The 17,752-nt window shown below is 46.6% G+C and overlaps 1 protein-coding gene across 30 annotated transcripts in view; it reads right to left on the reverse strand.

Annotated features, from left to right (window-relative positions):
• The window catches only part of KIAA1217 (KIAA1217 ortholog), a 329,171-nt gene that overhangs the window by 44,236 nt on the left and 267,183 nt on the right, over nucleotides 1-17,752 (reverse strand). For 25 of the 30 annotated variants that reach the window (XM_007100793.3, XM_055087778.1, XM_007100780.3 and 22 more), the window contains 3 exons: nucleotides 7,388-7,492; nucleotides 6,854-6,903; nucleotides 289-455 (listed from right to left, as the gene is read on the reverse strand). In XM_007100793.3, coding sequence (XP_007100855.2) covers nucleotides 289-455; nucleotides 6,854-6,903; nucleotides 7,388-7,492 — 322 coding nt within the window. The remainder of the gene's footprint in view (nucleotides 1-288; nucleotides 456-6,853; nucleotides 6,904-7,387; nucleotides 7,493-17,752) is intronic. The other 5 variants (XM_007100791.3, XM_007100792.3, XM_055087777.1 and 2 more) reach the window with 1 other exon arrangement.

The raw sequence follows: 17,752 nt of genomic DNA on the forward strand, positions 1-17,752 counted from the left end.
GGCTTAATGCTGTTTTCATGTGTAAAAGCACACACAGCTTAAAGAAGTGGCAACAGACCACCACTGCAGCGGAAGGCTCTAGACCAAGATTATGTGTGTGGGAGAGGAGACCACTGCAGAAGGGCGCCTGCATCCGGGTCCTCAGTTACCCCTAGAGAGGATGGCAGAAAGAACCCTGAGAAGGTGCCCTGGGGCCAGGGATGCGGGAGGAGGCGGACGGGAGGAGGAGGAAGCTGACTGCGCGCAGCCGAGTCGGCGGACACCATCCACGGGGAGCAGGGTCTGTACCTGGAGCTGTCGCATCTGCTGGAGCTGGAGCCTGAGCTCGGCCACGCTCCTCTTCATGTCGAGCAGGCTCATGTGCGCGGCGGAGGTGCCAGCAGGCGGGAGCTGGCCGGGCGGCCCCGAGGACTGCAGGGCGCCGTGAGGCTTCCCGCCGGAAGCCTGGGGAGTTCCTAGGAGAGAAGAGCAGCAAAGGCCCTGAGAATGCCAGGAAGGAAAGTCGAAGCTGCAAGTCCCATCCCAACAGACTACTGGTAACTCTGAAAATGCCCACTTCCCTCATGATGAAAAAAATCTGAAAAAATGACATCGGTTCTCTAAAGGGCAAAAAAGAGGGAATCGAATTTAAATAAATGAAGGAACGTGCATGCGATGTTATAGTGTGTAGTCTGTAGAAGTCATGTTCTAGAAGTTTGGTGCTATAGGAAGGGAGATCACAGAGCGGTATGCACAACATGATGCTATATTAAGGAACCTGTCTATCTATCCATGCGTCTTCTTTAAACACACGGGTTTGCACAGAAAAAAGAAAGACGTACATATAACAAAGTGTCGACAGTAACTCTAGCTGGTGGTATTCTGTGAGTTTTCTATTTTTGATATCACTACTTTTTGTATTTTAAAATTCGCATAGCGAGTATCTATATTTTTTTGGGTGGGGGGGCTGCATCGCATGGCTTGTGGGATCTTATCTCCCAGACCAGGGATCAAGCCCACGCCCCCTGCGGTGGCAGCACGGAGTCTTAACCACTAGACCACCGGGGAATTCCCTATAATTTCATAATAGAAAAAATAACTTAAAACCCTGGGCCCTAACGCAGGCCGCTCACTGTGATTATTCCCTACTGGCAGATGTATCCCAAGAACACCCACTTAGCTCTGGGCAGAGATTTGGCCGATCACCAAGGGGAAACTAACAGGAACCGGGTACTCCCTTCGGGTTTCCAGCCCAAAAGAAGCAGGGCCTCTGCGTACGTCTCCTTTAGTGAGCAAATCAGGCAGGATGCGAATATTCTTTAGGAGAAGAATCCAAAACAAGGCAGCAGAGAGAAACTTCCTCAAGTTTTGTTGCTGCCATAAACTTTTGCTCCCTGAGCGCAACTTCAATCATCCTCACGTAGTTCCTAAGTCCATCTGGGAAGGGCCCGATTTGAGCAAGTCTGTCTTAAAAATGTGCCCCAAAGAATCCCAAGCAGCTCTCACAGGATCAGCAAGGTGTGGGAATCAAAAGGAGATGCTATTCCCTTTTTAGGACAACGCAGTTCTGTGGGAGGGGCTTCCAGGAGAGGGTAGACAAGGAATCCACAACACACAGACACACACACTCACTCACACCTGAAGGGGCTGTTCAGCTCCTTCCTCTAAGGGACAAAGTGGAAGGTTCGCTCAGTCCAGGCCGGCCTTGGCCGGCAGAACCCTCTCGCTGCTCTGTGTCCCTGGAGTGCTTAGAGCACAGCGGCCTCTCCTTCCACCTAGGCCCGACAGCCGCGGACACCTGTCCTTCCCCAGAATGCACGGCCCCGCAAGCCGCCCAGAGCCGCCGCCGCGGCTATGGATGGTGCGCCAGTGAGCAAGGAAGTGCCTCGAAACCGTCCTCTTACTTGCGTGGCCTCGGCAATGCCAACGGAGAGCTGACGGGGCACCAAATTCCTCACCCCTGGGTGCCCGGCCCAGCAGAGCTGGTCTCCCAGCTCTCAAGGCCCCCTTGGAGGGTCGGGGGGACACATGGGAAAGCATCTGAAGGATTTTCGAAGGAGACCCAGCAGACCTTGGCCTCTTTATGAGGCCAAGTGGCCACTGCGTCATCACCAGTCATGGCTCTGACCAGCTGTGGACCATCCCCCGAGATCAAAATCGCCCTCGAAGGAGCAAGATTTGCCATCTCTGTAATTCTTCCAGAGTGTTCTCTAACTGTGAAGGTCCTCAGTGACAGAACGTCCGGTAACGTGGCCAGTGATAGCAGCCTGTCCGAGTTAACACAGCACCGTCGAGAACAAGTATTCTGAGGAGATGACAATGAACTGCAAGTCTGAAGACTCAGTCAAGTTACTGGATCGTCACTCCACATTCTCAGGCGGAGGCGCGTGTGGGCACGTACACGCGCGTGCACGCACCCCCACCTACCCTCACTACACAACTTCACCTGTACGAATAACGACACCCTCAAGGTGTTTCTCCAACGAAAACGGCACCGCGCTAGCCAGCTACTCCTGTTCGGCAAGGAGAACTGTCCTGCTAATTCCTCAGCCAAATGGAGGCACGTATTCCCTCAACAATCGTGCTTCTCCCCGTACGTTCCGAGGCCGCCGTCGCAGCTCGCCGACATGCTCCACGGAGGTCAGGCTCAGGCTTACGCGCCGTCTGCGCGACTTGGGGACCGATTACGGGTTTAAACCACATCTTTCACAACCGAGTTTCTTCATGGAATCTATGCTCAGGTACAAAATTTCCTCATCTATAACCTCTTAATGCACTAAACACGGTTTCCAACTCCATCATTCACTGCACTGGCCCTTCAGAAGGTGGCCAGTGGTCAGCTGTCAACCCGACAGACGCTGGGGTGCCCTGATGGCACCCCGATGTGATGCTGGGCTTTGTCAGTCACTCCTTTCCTTCTCAGTAGCCGGAACTTTCCTTTCCCTCATCTTCTTCCCTCTCCACAGCCCATCTTGGTCGGCCTCTTTCCTAATTTTTTCCTCGGCCAAGCTTCTGAATCCTGGCCTGCTGCTTCTCTCAATGGACGTGACTTCAAGGGAGGTCACTTCCACAACGCCACCCACCAAGGCCCTCCACATCTTTGCCTCCAGCACACGATTCTCTTTACATCCCCATCCCCGTACCTTCATGCTGCTACAGGACTTTTCCACAAGCAGGGTGAATTCATTATTTCTACTCATTTCCCCCAAATCTCTTTTGAACTCATTTTAGCCAATGGCACTATTACTCACTCAAGTATTTAAACCAGAAACCTGGAAGTCATTCTCAGCATCCACTTCCTAGCTGTGTGAACTCGGGCAACTGACTTAACCTCTCCCTCTCTCTCTCCCCGCCTCAGTTTCCTCATCTGTAAAATGGGTGTAAGGGTGATTGTGTAGGATGATGGAATTAACACATATAAACTGCCCCACCTGGTGTCTGGCACAGAAGGACCCCACTGTGATTGGCTGTGATTATTTTTAAATTTTTTTTTTAATTTTAGTTTATTTTTGGCTGTGTTGGGTCTTCGTTGCTGCACATGGGCTTTCTCTAGTTTCAGTGAGTGGAGGCTGCTCTTTGTTGCGGTGCGCGGGCTTCTCACTGCAGTGGCTTCTCTTGTTGCAGGGCACCGTCTCTAGGCACGTGGGCTTCAGTAGTTGTGGCACGCAGGCTCAGTAGTTGTGGCTCGCGGGCTCCAGAGTGCAGGGTCAGTAGTTGTGGCGCACGGGCTTAGTTGCTCCGCGGCATGTGGGCTCTTCCCGGACCAGGGCTCGAACCCGTGTCCCCTGCACTGGCAGGCGGATTCTTAGCCACTGTGCCACCAGGGAAGCCCTGGCTGTGATTATTTCTCTAAGCAGAGTGAGGGGGAGGAGCCCCTGCTGGCCTCCACTCCCCACCTGGAGTGGCAGCAGGTGGCAGTGGTGACAGGCTGAGAGCTGTAGGCAGGTGCCCCCAAATCTACGGATGGAGCCGGATCTGGTGGGTGGGGACCCCGAGTGGTAAATGAGTTCCGCTTCAGATTAGTCACAGGACCTGGGACCCGCTCTCCGAACCCACATGTGGGGTGGTCACATTCTAGTCTAGGGAGGAGAGTTAGCAAGCAGTTTATCCTCAGAACCTCCCTTCCCTGCATCTCACCCTCTCCAGGCAACGGCCTCTTCTTCCTCCTACCAAGTCCGCTCTTAGGTAACTTACTTCAGTCAGGTATATCTTAATATAAGTCTTATTAAGTACACATTTGATGGGAATTTAATGGGTTTGGGGTTGGCCAGACTGGCTGCGAATCTTACTAGCTCCACAGCTAACATCTTCTTTACAGGGTTGTGTGTTTAAATGATATAATACACTATAAAACACATGCTATGACTGTGAAATGGGAAGTTCCTTCTGTTCTCTTATACCCACGGTAATCCAAATATTCCTAAAGTAACAGGAAGTCTGGGTTTCCCTTTCTCATGTACCCTTGGCCAAATGAGCTTCCTTGACTTACTACATAATTCCGTGTACTTGTCTACAGAACAGGGATAATACTTCTCGTTGCTAACCTCCTAGGATTCTGGAAGAATATATTTTGCACATCGTACAAGGCTGCTATGGCAACGAAAGCCCTGTGGACCACATGTAGCCCTGACAGATTAGAATGAGAAAGACCTACCTCAGCAGAGACGCAGGGGCGCAAACCCACGTGTGTGTTGCCAGTGGCATCGAAAATTGGCCCAGCCTTTCAGAAGAGAAAACTGGCAGTGTGTCACCAGTGCTATTCAGCTGTTTGTCCCTTTGGATTTATTAATTCCACTTTGGGAAATGCATCCCAAAGAAATTACACCTACTCCTTCCCCCAGGCTTCAAAAAAGACATTTGCAAACATTTTCAAAACGAAGAAATGAAGCAACCTACATTTCTTTAAAGGGACTGGGGCACCTTAACACAAAAGGATGAGATATCATGACAGGTCGGTGAAGCATGTTGATGTGTGTCACGTGTGTATGGATGTGTGTTCAGTGTCCTCATCTGGAACATGGGAATCATGAGTGTACCTATCCCGTGAGGCTGCGTCAGGGGGTAACAGGTTCAGGTTAGAAAAGCACTTAGTACATAGGAAACTTCACTAAATGCTTCCTATTATTACTATTAATTATTATTTTACCAAAAGGGAAAAGGAATAAAGACGAATACAAAACAGCATGTACATATCGATTAGAACAATGGTATTGGATATGAATCATTTCTAGGATAGAATCCAGAGGAGTAAAATGTCTTAGTGTTTGGTAGCTTCCCCCTCCCAACCCCCCAACTTTATTAGTTATAACTGACATGGAACACTGTACAACTTTAAGGTGTACAATGTTTGATCTGATACACTTACATATTGCCATACGATTATTTCCTAACTCGCCCATCCTGTCATATAATTACCATGTCTTTCTTGGGGTGAGAACATTTAAGATCTATTCTCTTGGCAACTTTCAAGTATATAGTTCAACACTGTTATCTACAATCACCATGCTGTACCTTAGAACTTATTCATCTTCTAACTGGAAGTTGGTACTTTTCGACCAACATCTCCCATGTCCCCCACCCCTGGCAACCACCCTTCTGCTGTTTCTACGGGTTCAGTAAGTGCCTTTTTTTTCTGTAGGTTCATAATAGATCAGAAAACAGATGAATAAATATCTCCAAAGCAAACTGGCAGTTGCTATGAAGACAAGCTCAGCAATTTCCATGAGACAATTCTCTGCCCGGCTGCCACCAAGGTCACCGACTGATTTCTAAGTAGACCGACCAATCCCATGAGGACTGGGAATGCTGGGAGGGCAGCCCTGCTGGCTTTACAGCTGAAGGCCTGAACTTGGCTAGCGCGGAACCAGGACCAACAGACGCCTCAACTTAGGTCCCCAGTTCTGTCCATTCTGCCACGTGGCACCACACCCTGTGGCTTCCTCCAAATTAGGGCTTTCACCCAACTTGCCACATGCTTACTGAGTAATTCAGTAGCCGAGCATGTCCCTGGTGACGATTCCTATTTCTAACCCCAGGGAAGCGAAGACTTCGTATTCTTGAGAGAGGCCCACCTCGAGTCTGCAGGATAAGATGGACATCAAATACACCTGGATACTAGCAAGGTGCACAGGGACTATCACTGGGGCCTCTTTGAGGGGATGCTGGCATTTGAAAGCAGGCCCTGGTCCAAGTATGCCTTTTTCTCCTGCCTTGACCCATGGGGGCTCCCTATCAGCTCGTGCCCCTTTCTCAACCGGTCACGTCCTGCAGCTGGGCTGAGGCCCTTCCCCAGTGTAGAACCTTCCGCTGCCTTCCCTTTGCACTTAGAATAGTATCTAAATTCCTCACCATAGCATCTGTACATGCTTTGCTCTCTACCTGAATGGCTCTTTCCTTCTGTCCTCATCCTTTTGGCCTCAGTTTGGCCTTGGTTGAGGCCAGCTCTGTTGGGTAAACATTCATCCTGCACTTTTTCTTAACACTCAGCACACATATAATGACCTGTCCCAGATCCATTTTCTGCATCGGATTAGGGAGCAGGGAGCCCTGTCCTAGTGATGTCCACTGTCCTGGTCCAGTATCAGGCATATAAGTATTTGTTGGATATATGGCCTCATAAATGAATAAATGAATGAGGAAGTGAATAAATGAATGAAGACTGAAGGGAGAGGACTAAAGGACCCCCCCCCCTGCAAATTAATGACTCATCAGGAATTTCAGCATTAAGCAGGGAAGGGGTGGTGTAGGGAGTTACCCCAGAAGCCTCTGAAGTTGCACCAAATAGGTGACTTGGGGAGAGGTTAATACGTCTGGAAGCAAACCAGGCTCATCAAAGGCAGCCTCCAGGCCTCCTGCAGGTCTGGAGAACACTCACCTGCACCATCTGTGTGGTTCTTATTGGCTGTGGTTTTCATCATTTTCTCGCTGAAGAAAAGGAAAAGAGAGTCAGCGATACAGTTTCCCAAATGCGTTTCCCCCCTTCCATTCACCCTTCTAAGCAATCAGCTGCAGCTAGTGAGGGTATTAAGCAATGAAGGTATTTCAGCATCAGCACCACTATTGGCCGCGATGGAAAAGGCTTCCCGGGCGTGCAGCTGAGGAACGCTCATGGCTCTCAGATGACAGAGGATGTGGATACATGTGGATGGTGGCGGCAGGCACTGCACAGTGGTCCATGAAGCCACATGCACTGGGAAGCCCATTTACCCTTCTTGGGCCAAAGAATTACCAGAAATAGACAAGCAAACAAACAAACCATGATTCATAGAGATGTGGATATTTTCAGCCTTGAAATGATTACAAGAAAACGATTGGAATGAATGAATGATCTCAATCATTAAAGAGAAACAGATTGAATTACTTTGAATTGGTTTGCTTTCTTTTTTTTTTTTTTTTTTTTTTTTTTTACCTAGACGCATCTTTGCTATTACTTGTAAGGGGCCCTTTAAAAAGCGCAGACTGAACAAGGCCAGTTAAACTGGCAATCTGTTTCTCCATGGCTTGCATCCTCTCTCTGTAAAACAAGAGAATTGTTTGTTAAAGCTTATGTTGACTTTCAGACTGGTTTGTCTAGGTGAATGATCATCTGAGGGTTATAAAAGTTCCACTTAGCAGACCTCCAAAGTTCACCCCAACCTGGCTTGGGGTAGCTAACGAGCTTGCAAATTCCCACTGAGCTCGAGATTTGATGGTCAGAGTTTAGTATTCACCCGATGACCTTACTGGAAAGACACTGGACAGACCAGCAGAGGCCTCATGGAAAACGGAAAAGCTTGGAAAGAATTCTCTTTGTGCATCTTTGTGTTTTTGAGCCTTTCCGCCCTTCTTTTACTCTTTGACCTCTGCACCAGTGGAGCCCTAGGCCACTTCCGAGCTGTGCTCCTCCCCGCAGCTGGGAGGCTGCTGACTGACTGTGGTGTAAATGATGGAGATGTTCGTCGTGTGTTTGGAGTAACGCTTGTTGTAAAGCCCAAGAGCAACACAAAACGAATGTCTCTTACGAACATGGAAAAGTGTGCTTGAAATCAATGTCTTCCTTGAGGGTAGAGGGTCCTCAAATCAATGTCATAGGCACCTGGGGGCAGGAAAACAAATACCCCTAACAACTTGGTTATCTAAAGACCTAAATAAAAACCCTTCCCAATTTTGATATTATGCACAGATACTACACCTCTCTGTTCAGGGCTCTCCAGTGCTACGCACAACTCATGTAGCTTTTGAAACGGGCTCACATTTCTGTACGTCAGACAATGGCAGTGCCATGGAACTATTACCAGTATTCCCAGCACATTATCAAATCACCACCACAGAGTGACCTCTGCTAAGGATGGCCATCACACACGCAATGGCATGTGAATTCAGTTGTACCTACTTGGTAGTTCAAGACAATAAAAGAGAAGGGAGAAGAGTCAGACCGTGTGGACACCTGGACTACCATCGTATCCCATCAGCAAGTGTCCGGTCCCAGCCTGAGACAGAAAAGGGACCCCGTTCTTTGCTGGGGGTCTCAGTCCCATGGCCTCTCGTAGTATGAGCAAAGGTGACGATTGCTGGGCTACAAACAGCACTTTCAGACACTGTGGCTTTTAAATACAAGCCAACTACTTTATCTGGTACCCAACAGAAAAAGTCATGGTGGTCTGTTCTTTCACTAGAACAGAATAACTGGTTATGCTGGACTTCACGAGAGCTGCTGTATCTGTATCTTGAACTTCATGGCAATCGAGAGGGTCTTCAAGGGTAACTTTGTTCATACACGACTTTTTGGTCTTGTGTTTTGCCTTTGGAATATAACGCTTAGTGCCGTAAAAAAAAACATTGAGATTCATTTCACAATTGCAAGCTTCTGACTTCAGAATTCCATGCATTTTCTTTAGTTTAAAATGGATGGTTGTGTCACAATATTGGGTTTCTTGGATGTAAGGCATGCAGTCTGGAGAGTTAGTGGTTGTCAACCCACTGGGGGGAAAAATTAAGTATTAATAGTATGATCTCTTGGTTCTAATAGTGTGGAAAGAAGAAATCTCAAACAGTGAGAAGATATGCATCTACCCAGAGTGACCTTCCAAGTGTTTCCAGACATAGCTGTGAACGTTAAACCTCTGAGCTGCAGAGCATTTTCAGTTATACGTGTATTCTTGGCGGCCTGTCTGCCATTAAGCAGTGCATTGCCAAAGAGAAAAATAAGTAAGAAATTCCACTCAAGAAAGCAGGTTAGTAAATACCCATTGGAGATCCCAAGTTTATCAGACCCAAGTTGCATGGCACCTCGCAAACGACGGGCTGGTGGCTGGTCTCCATGTGTCGGGGGTACAGACTCACACAAATGAGCTCTTGGGAAATGGACCACTTCTGGGGGGACTGAGTTCCAGGTAGAAGTTGTCCAGAACCCCCATTCTTCCCACAGTAATGCTGGAAGCCAAACTCAAGACCCTAAAAGCAGCGGAGAGCTACCCCGAGATGTACGAGTTTACTGCTCTTATTCAATCCTAGGCAAATGCAAAGGATTTCATTTCTTTGAAAATGGCAGGACATTCTTAGGGTCTAGACAGCTTTGGTTAGGAAGAGGTTTAACGGGTTCCGTGAAGCTGTAGTGCAGGATACGAAGGTGCAGAGACAAACTAACTACACTCAAGAGACAATAATATTAAGAGATGTAAACAGTAGGTAAGTACACAGATGCAGAGAATAAGCCAGAGTCTGGTGGGAGGGAAACGGCAGATGGATTCCAACGCTGGATTCCAACGCAGGCACGGTCCTGATTAGGGCTAAATCGGTGTACTCTCTGGTCCCTCTCTGGTCACCCGCTTTCATTAACTGGTCTAACAAAGGAGGGCAGCAGCATTAAAAACTGAAACAAAGCACCAGAATCATTCCAGATTCAAGACATTGACTGTCAACAGATTCATCACCATGGTGAGAACTGCCGAATGGTTCAGCACAGGTGGGTCCTCTCAGAGGGGTGTCCGCAGGGCTTCGTACATGCCTTCGGCATCCTCCTTGGCTCAGGAGGTACTTGGCTTCTCACCCATCTTCCCCTAGACAACGGTTTTAGGATGCAGAGAAAGAAAACCCCCAAACGGCACCCCACTCTCCTGACTCCTCAGGGATGATGTTGACATAGGATGAGGGTCTGGATGCTGTGGAGCAAAAGCCCTGCATTTAGTCCAGATATCCACACACTTGTTCTCCTTTTGGTATCTGTGAGGACAGGACTGGATGCTCCTTGGGTGGCCTCCTCCAGGCTATGTCACCAGTGGGGTCACCAGGAAGGAGACATGATCTGTCAGAACCTTGAGAGTTCAGTACACTTGAGCTTGACGGTCAAGGGAGAGCGAGTCTCTCCCCCTGCTCAGGAAACAGTGTGCGCCCCAGGCGCCGTGCACACGATCGCACATGCGTGTTCCACCGTCTTGGCCAAATCCACTTCACAGAAACACAATTCTTTTGACACATGGTAATGAGAAAACTTTTTCCCTCCTGTTTAATCATCAAAGTGTTTCTGGTTTCAGGATTCATTTGAGGGAGATTATCTGATTTATAAATTCATAAATAAGATTGTCTTTCCATTTCATGGTTGGTAATCTGGAAACAATTTTATGGTTTAACTAAATTTCAGCAACTGGAAACTTAGGCAGACTTCTCCCATGATGAAATGTTATGAAGTATGTTTTAACGGGAAAGGGGAAAAAAGAGAAATGCAGCGGAAGAAGAGAAATGAAAACAACCCTGTCATTTTATTGCAGTGGCAATTTTGTACAATAATCATCAGAACATTAAAGATGCTCAAGTTAATTCTTGCCAGTATCGCTTGGTTTAAGGTATTCCAGGGCAGGTATAATTACTGTTGAAAAGATGGTTTAAAAGTGATTTCATAAACCATTTTATATCGTTCCATAAACCATATTTATGTGATTAGTATGTATGGTTAACTAGTCATTTAGTGTCATAAGTCAGGCTGGCTGAATGAATTTTCTCGGGGTCCAAGCACAATAGTAATAAAAAATTCAAATCCAACCCAGAGAACGTGCTGACCCCAGTATTGAATTCCTGTCGCTACAACCAGCCTTCCCGCAAGCCCCATGTCTGCCTGGGAAGATGGAGCAAAACCCAGGCTGCTCATGGTCTGCTCTCTGTCTACAGAATCCAGGGAAGGAAAAAAAAAAAAAAACCCTGCATTTGGGGAGATATTTTTCAGCCAGTGAGTCCATTCATACGACTTTCTGATTTAAGTGTTCACTTTCAATGTATTTTGACTGGGGACTTGTCTTTGGACTGACTGAGGCCTCCTTAAGCCTGAATTAAGTCTTTATCATTGTGTATCTAGGTAAATTAATGGCTATTAAAAAACAAGTAGGATGAGAATGGAATTCCCCTATAATAAACCCCTAAGGAAATGTTTTTAAACATCCAAAAGTGCTGGGAGCTGGCTGACACCAGCCAACCAAGCTGATGTGATAAGGTCCCAAGTCCGCATTCACCTTTGTAACCAGTTACTAACTTTGGAACGCAGTGGTACAGGACAGTCAGTAACAACGATGGTAACCAGGGCTGGCTTTCTAAGAGTACTCGCTGGGTGGTCCAGCTCTCCCTTCTAGTTCTAATATTTTGTAAGTATTTTTCTGGTTCCTGCTCATTCCCTGTCACCTCTCTCCCCTTCAGAAAGTGATAAACGGTCAACGAGTCAACAACAAACATTTCTGAGCACTGAATATGTGCTGGGCACCATGTGAGCTGCTGTGGACATGGCAAGTATCATCATCCTTAAGCAATGCCTGCCTTTCTTTTTTTCTAGGAGCAATCTAAGTGACTTAAACCCTTTCGTCTTGGCAGTGCTGAAGGCGTTTTTTCCAGAACTTGAATAGTGAACAGGTTTAAAGCTAGGCCATGCCCTTGTGTGTTCATGCCCCGATTCTTTGCTATGAGGGAAAGAAATCCAGAGTAATTGAAGACACTGTTTTTAGATGAGTTCAACAGAGTACTGGAATTCAAATGATCTGAATTTGTGGTAAAGCTTTAAAGAGGACTCTGAGCCATGAGCTTTCTATTTCTGCCCAAAGTTAACCTATTGGTGAAAGAGCTGATAACTGAAGACATTCTTCTAAAAATGCCCAATAGATTTAACTTCTCATGGAAACATCTAGATTTATTGAGGAGATATTGACAGAGGTAGTGGTAATTGCAATGGGGCTACAATGACATGCACCTCTAAATATTTTGTAGGCAACAGTACTGCCCGGGTACCACTGCATGTTCCTTAGGGATAACCACCCCATCTTGCACCTTTTCTCGCATCCTCAGTCCTTAGAGGAGGACTGGGCACACAGAGGCTCATGAAGAAATATCATCTATAACCCTGACCTCGAAGGCTGCTATCTCTCCCCCTGCCCTCTGCTCATGGAGAAAGGAGACTAGGGCTGTTCTATCTTTCCTTTGCCACTTCAATCCGTCATCTGTCCAAACTCTCAACATCTCCCCTGCTTCTGAGTTCTGAATTACTCATCCTTAAGTTCCCTACCAGCATCCAGGAAATTCCCTCACATCCTTGGATGACCTCAGCACAGGAAGTTGGCCTCCTGGCCACCACACCCCAGGCCATGACCTTTTATAGCTTCAACATCCACACCAATAACCCTTCCAGAAATGTGGCACTCAGATCCCCAAACTCTTCTTCAGACATTCTCTGACCTTCAATTCTTACTTGATACAGTTTTACGTTCTAGATCTGAAACTCCAAAATCCCCGTTAAGAACAGCAATCTTTGGTTGTCTTCTGTTCCCTTATTCACACACACCAGCTCTTTGCCTGCATGCTGGCCTTAACTCCTTCACTGCCAGCCATCAGTACCGTGTGGGAATTCCTTTAAATTTTCCTGCTCCTTACCTGGCAGACCCCCTCACATACTCTCCACTGTCCTGACCTCTTTCTCAGCCTTGCTGTCCCTCTGCTGGTATGACTTTGCCCCTGAATGACTGAGGAGCAGAACAGATGAGAAGAAATGGACTGGCGTGGTGGCAGTGAGGTCGAGAGCAAGGGCTGGAGTCTGGGCATCTTCGGATACAGCTCTGAGAGCATCCTCTGCTGTCCAGTGTGGAATGTGAGAGACAGCGTCAATAAGACACCAAGGCTTTTGGCCCAAGTAATGGATGAAAGAAGTAGTCATACCCGAGATGGGAAGAGAGGAGTTCGTTTTTGGACATGCTGAGATGACCAACAGACACTCAAGGGGAGATACAGATCAGGGCTCATAAATCACTGCATGTCTCTGAGTCTCAGTTTCCTCAACCATCCAACTAGGATAACAACTGCCTTAGCTGTCCCACAGGGCTGTCCTCCTACAGTGACATGGGGAAGGAGGGCAAAGGAGAAATACATGCACAAGCAAACTGTAACAGGCAAAACCTTGTGGATACGTAAGGCTTCCTTTTATCCCTTCAAGTTCATTCATTCAGCAACGATTTTTCTGGCATCAACTATGCCAGACACAATTCTAACTGCTGGGGAATTAGTGGTGAATAAAACAAAGGGCTTGGTGGGGTCAAGGTGGTGGAGTGGGAGGACACAGAGTTCACGTCTCCCCACAACTAGGGCACCTACCAGATGCTGGTGGGGGACCTCGACACTCAAGGAGACGGGAGGAACCCCCGAGCGACTGGGTAGGACATGGTGGGGATTGAGGGGGGAGGAAAAGTGGAGGCCAGATGGGACCGGTGCCCCTGAGGGGTGGCTGGGAGAGGGGAGGGGTTCCCACACCTGGAGGGACCCTCGGGGGCTCGGAGGACCAGGGGAGAGTGCAGCTAGCACGTCCCCTGCCCAATCAGGCCCCGGGAAGCCTGCTGGGTCCTGGGCTGGGTTCTCCGCCTTCTGGGGCCCCCTCCGGCCACGCTGGTCCTAGGGGCGTAGGGAGGGGGAGAAGAGGAGGAGAGGCAGACAGGGAGGGGCCCTCCAGGATCGGAGGATCAGGGGAGATGCAGCTAGTTTCCCCCACCCACCTGGGCCCTGGGAAGCCTGCTGGGCTTCCGGGCCTGGTCCCCTGCCTTTCAGGGGCCCCTCCAGCTGCATGGGTCACGGGGCGGGCAGTGAGAAGAGGAGAGACAAACAGGGAAGGAGCCTCTGGAATCAGAGGTTGCGGGGGAACGCACCTAGTGTTTCCCCCGCCCACTCGGGCCCAGAAAGCCTGCTGGGGTCCTGGGCCTGCTCCTCTGGCCTCCGAGGAGCCTAGGACTCCCTCCAGGAGCCTAAGCCCCACCCCCCCCCACCCCCACCCCCCTAGGGCCTTTCCTGTCTGTGCACGTTCTAAACCCAAACCCTGCCCCGGCCTAAACCCCGCCCCTGCCAAAGCCCCGCCCCCCACAGCCAAGGCCTTTTCCAGCTGCTTTTATTTTTATTTTTTGGCTATTGTGGTTCTGTTTTACCTTCTGGCTGTTGTTTCATTTATATTTTTATTTTTTCTAACATATCTGTTAGTTTCCTCATCTTATTTTATTTTTTACTCTTTGTTACTGTTCTGCTCTTTTTTTTTTTTTTTTGCCACCCCACGCAGCTTGCAGGATCTTGGTTCACAAGCCAGGGGTCGGGCCTGAGCTCCTGTGGTGGGAGCTCTGAGTCAGAACCGCTGGACTAACAAAGAACCTCAGACCCCAGGGAATATTCATCAGAGTGAGATCTCCCGTAGGTCCTCATCTCAGCACCAAGACCCAGCTCTACCCCACAGCCTACAAACTCCAGTGTGGGAAGCCTCAGACCAAACAACCAGGAAGACAGGAACACAATCCCACCCATTAAAAAAAAAAAAGTTGAGATGACAAAAAAAATATGTTACAGATGAAGGAGCAAGGTGAAAACCTACAAGACCAAATAAATGAAGAGGAAATAGGCAACCTACCTGAAAAAGAATTCAAAGTAATGATAGTAAAGATGATCCAGAATCTTGGAAAAAGATGGAGGCACGGATCGAGAAAATACAAGACATGTTTGACAAAGATCTAGGAGAACTAAAGAACAAACAAACAGAGATGAACAATATAATAACTGAACTGAAAAATACACTAGAAGGAATCAATAACAGAATAACTGAGGTAGAAGAACGAATAAGTGAACTGGAAGACAGAAAGGTGGAAATAACTGCCGAGGAGCAGAATAAAGAAAAAAGAATGAAAAGAATTGAAAACAATCTCAGAGATCTCTGGGACAACACTAAAGGTACCAACATTCGAATTATAGGGGTCCCAGAAAGAGAAAAAGAAAGGGTTTGAGAAAATATCTGAAGAGATTATAGTCCAAAACTTCCTTAAGTGGGAAAGGGAATACCCAAAGTCCAGGAAGCACAGAGAGTCTCCTTAGATAAAACCAAGGAGAACCACTCCAAGACACATGTTAATCAAACTAACAAAAATTAAATTCAAAGAAAAAATATTAAAAGCAGCAAGGAAAAGCAAAAAATAACATACATGGGACTCCCCATAAGGTTATCAGCTGATTTTTCAACAGAAACTCTGCAGGCCAGAAGGGAGTGGCAGGATATACTTAAAGCAATGAAAGAGAAAAACCTACAACCAAGATTACTCTACCTGGCAAGGATCTCATTCAGATGGAGAAATCAAAAGCTTTACATACAAGCAAAAGTCAGGGCTTCCCTGGTGCCGCAGTGGTTGAGTCCGCCTGCCGATGCAGGGGACACGGGTTCGTGCCCCGGTCCGGGAAGATCCCACATGCAGCGGAGCGGCTAGGCCCGTGAGCCATGGCTGCTGAGCCATGGCCGCTGAGCCTGTGCATCCGGAGCCTGTGCCCCGCAACTGGAGTGGCCACAGCGGTGAGACGCCCGCGTACCGCAAAAAAAAAAAAAAAAAAAAGTTAGAGAATTCAACACCACCAAACCAGCTTTACGACAAATGCTAAAGGAACTTCCCTAGGCAGGAACACGAGAGAAGAAAAGGACCCACAAAAACAAACCCAAAACAATTAAGAAAATGGTAATAGGAACATACATATCGAAAACTACCTTGACTGTAAATGGATTAAATGCTCCAACCAAAAGACACAGGCTGGCTGAATGGATATAAAAACAAGACCCTATGTATGCTGTCTACAAGAAGTCCACTTCAGACCTAGGGACACATACAGACTGAAAGTGAGGGGATGGAAAAAGATATTCCACGCAAATGGAAATCAAAGAAAGCGGGAATAACAATACTCATGTCAGATAAAAGACTTTAAAATAAAGAATGTTAACAAGAGACAAGGAAGGACACTACATAATGATCAAGGGATCAATCCAAGAAGAAGATATAACAATTATAAATATATATGCACCCAATATAGGAGCACCTCAATACATAAGGCAAATGCTAACAGCTATAAAAGGGGAAACTGACAGTAACACAATAATAGTGGGGGACTTTAACACCCCACTTACACCAATGGACAGATCATCCAGACAGAAAATTAATAAGGAAACACAAGATTTAAATGACACAATAGACCAGATAGACTTAACTGATATTTATAGGACATTCCACCCGAAAGTGGCATAATACACTTTCCTCTCAAGCGCACATGGAACATTCTCCAGGATAGATCACATCTTGGGTCACAAAGCAAGCCTTGGAAAATTTAAGAAAATTGAAAACATATCAAGCATCTTTTCCGACCACAACGCTGTGAGATTAGAAATCAATTACAGGGAAAAAAACTGTAAAAAACATGAATACATGGAGGCTAAACAGTGAACTTCTAAATAACCAAGAGATCACTGAAGAAATCGAAGAGGAAATAAAACATACATAGACACAAATGACAATGAAAGCAGGATGACCCAAAACCTATGGGACGCAACAAAAGCAGTTCTAAGAGGGAAGTTTATAGCAATTCAATCTCACCTCAAGAAACAAGAAAAATCTCAAACAAACAATCTAACCTTACACCTAAAGCAACTATAGAAAAAAAGAACAAAGAAAACCCAAAGTCAGTAGAAGGAAAGAAATCATAAAGATCAGAGCAGAAATAAATGAAATAGACAAAGATCAATGAAACTAAAAGTTGGTTCTTTGAGAAGATAAACAAAATTGATTAACCTTTAGACAGACTCATCAAGAAAAAAAGGAAGAGGATGCAAATCAATAAAATTAGAAATGAAAACAGCAATCACAACTGACACTGCAGAAATACAACGAATTATCAGAGACTACTATAAACAACTATATGTCAATAAAATGGACAAACTGGAAGAAATGGAGAAATTCTTGGAAAGGTACAATTTTCCAAGACTGAACCAGGAAGAATTCGAAAATATAAACAGACCTATCACAAGTAATGAAATTGAAACTGAAATTAAAAATCTTTTTCAAAAAACAAAAGTCCAGGACCAGATGGCTTCATAGGCAAATTCTAGCAAACATTTAGAGAAGAGCTAACACCTATCCTTGTCAAACTCTTCCAAAAAATTGCAGAGGGAGGAACACTCCCAAATTCGTTCAACGAGGCCACCATCACCCTGATACCAAAACTAGACGAAGTTGTCATACACACAAAAATTACAGACCAATGTCACTGATGAACATACATGCAAAAATCCTCAACAAAATACTAGCAAACAGAATCCAACAACACATTAAAAGGATCATACACCATGATCAAGTGGGATTTATCCCAGGAATGCAAGGATTCTTCAATATATGCAAATCAATCAATGTGATACACCATATTAACAAATTAAGGAATAAAAACCATATGATCATCTCAACAGATGCAGAAAAAGCTTTTGACAAAATTCAAC

The sequence above is a fragment of the Physeter macrocephalus genome, chromosome 11 (genome assembly GCF_002837175.3).
Source record: "Physeter macrocephalus isolate SW-GA chromosome 11, ASM283717v5, whole genome shotgun sequence".
NCBI lineage: Eukaryota > Metazoa > Chordata > Mammalia > Artiodactyla > Physeteridae > Physeter > Physeter macrocephalus.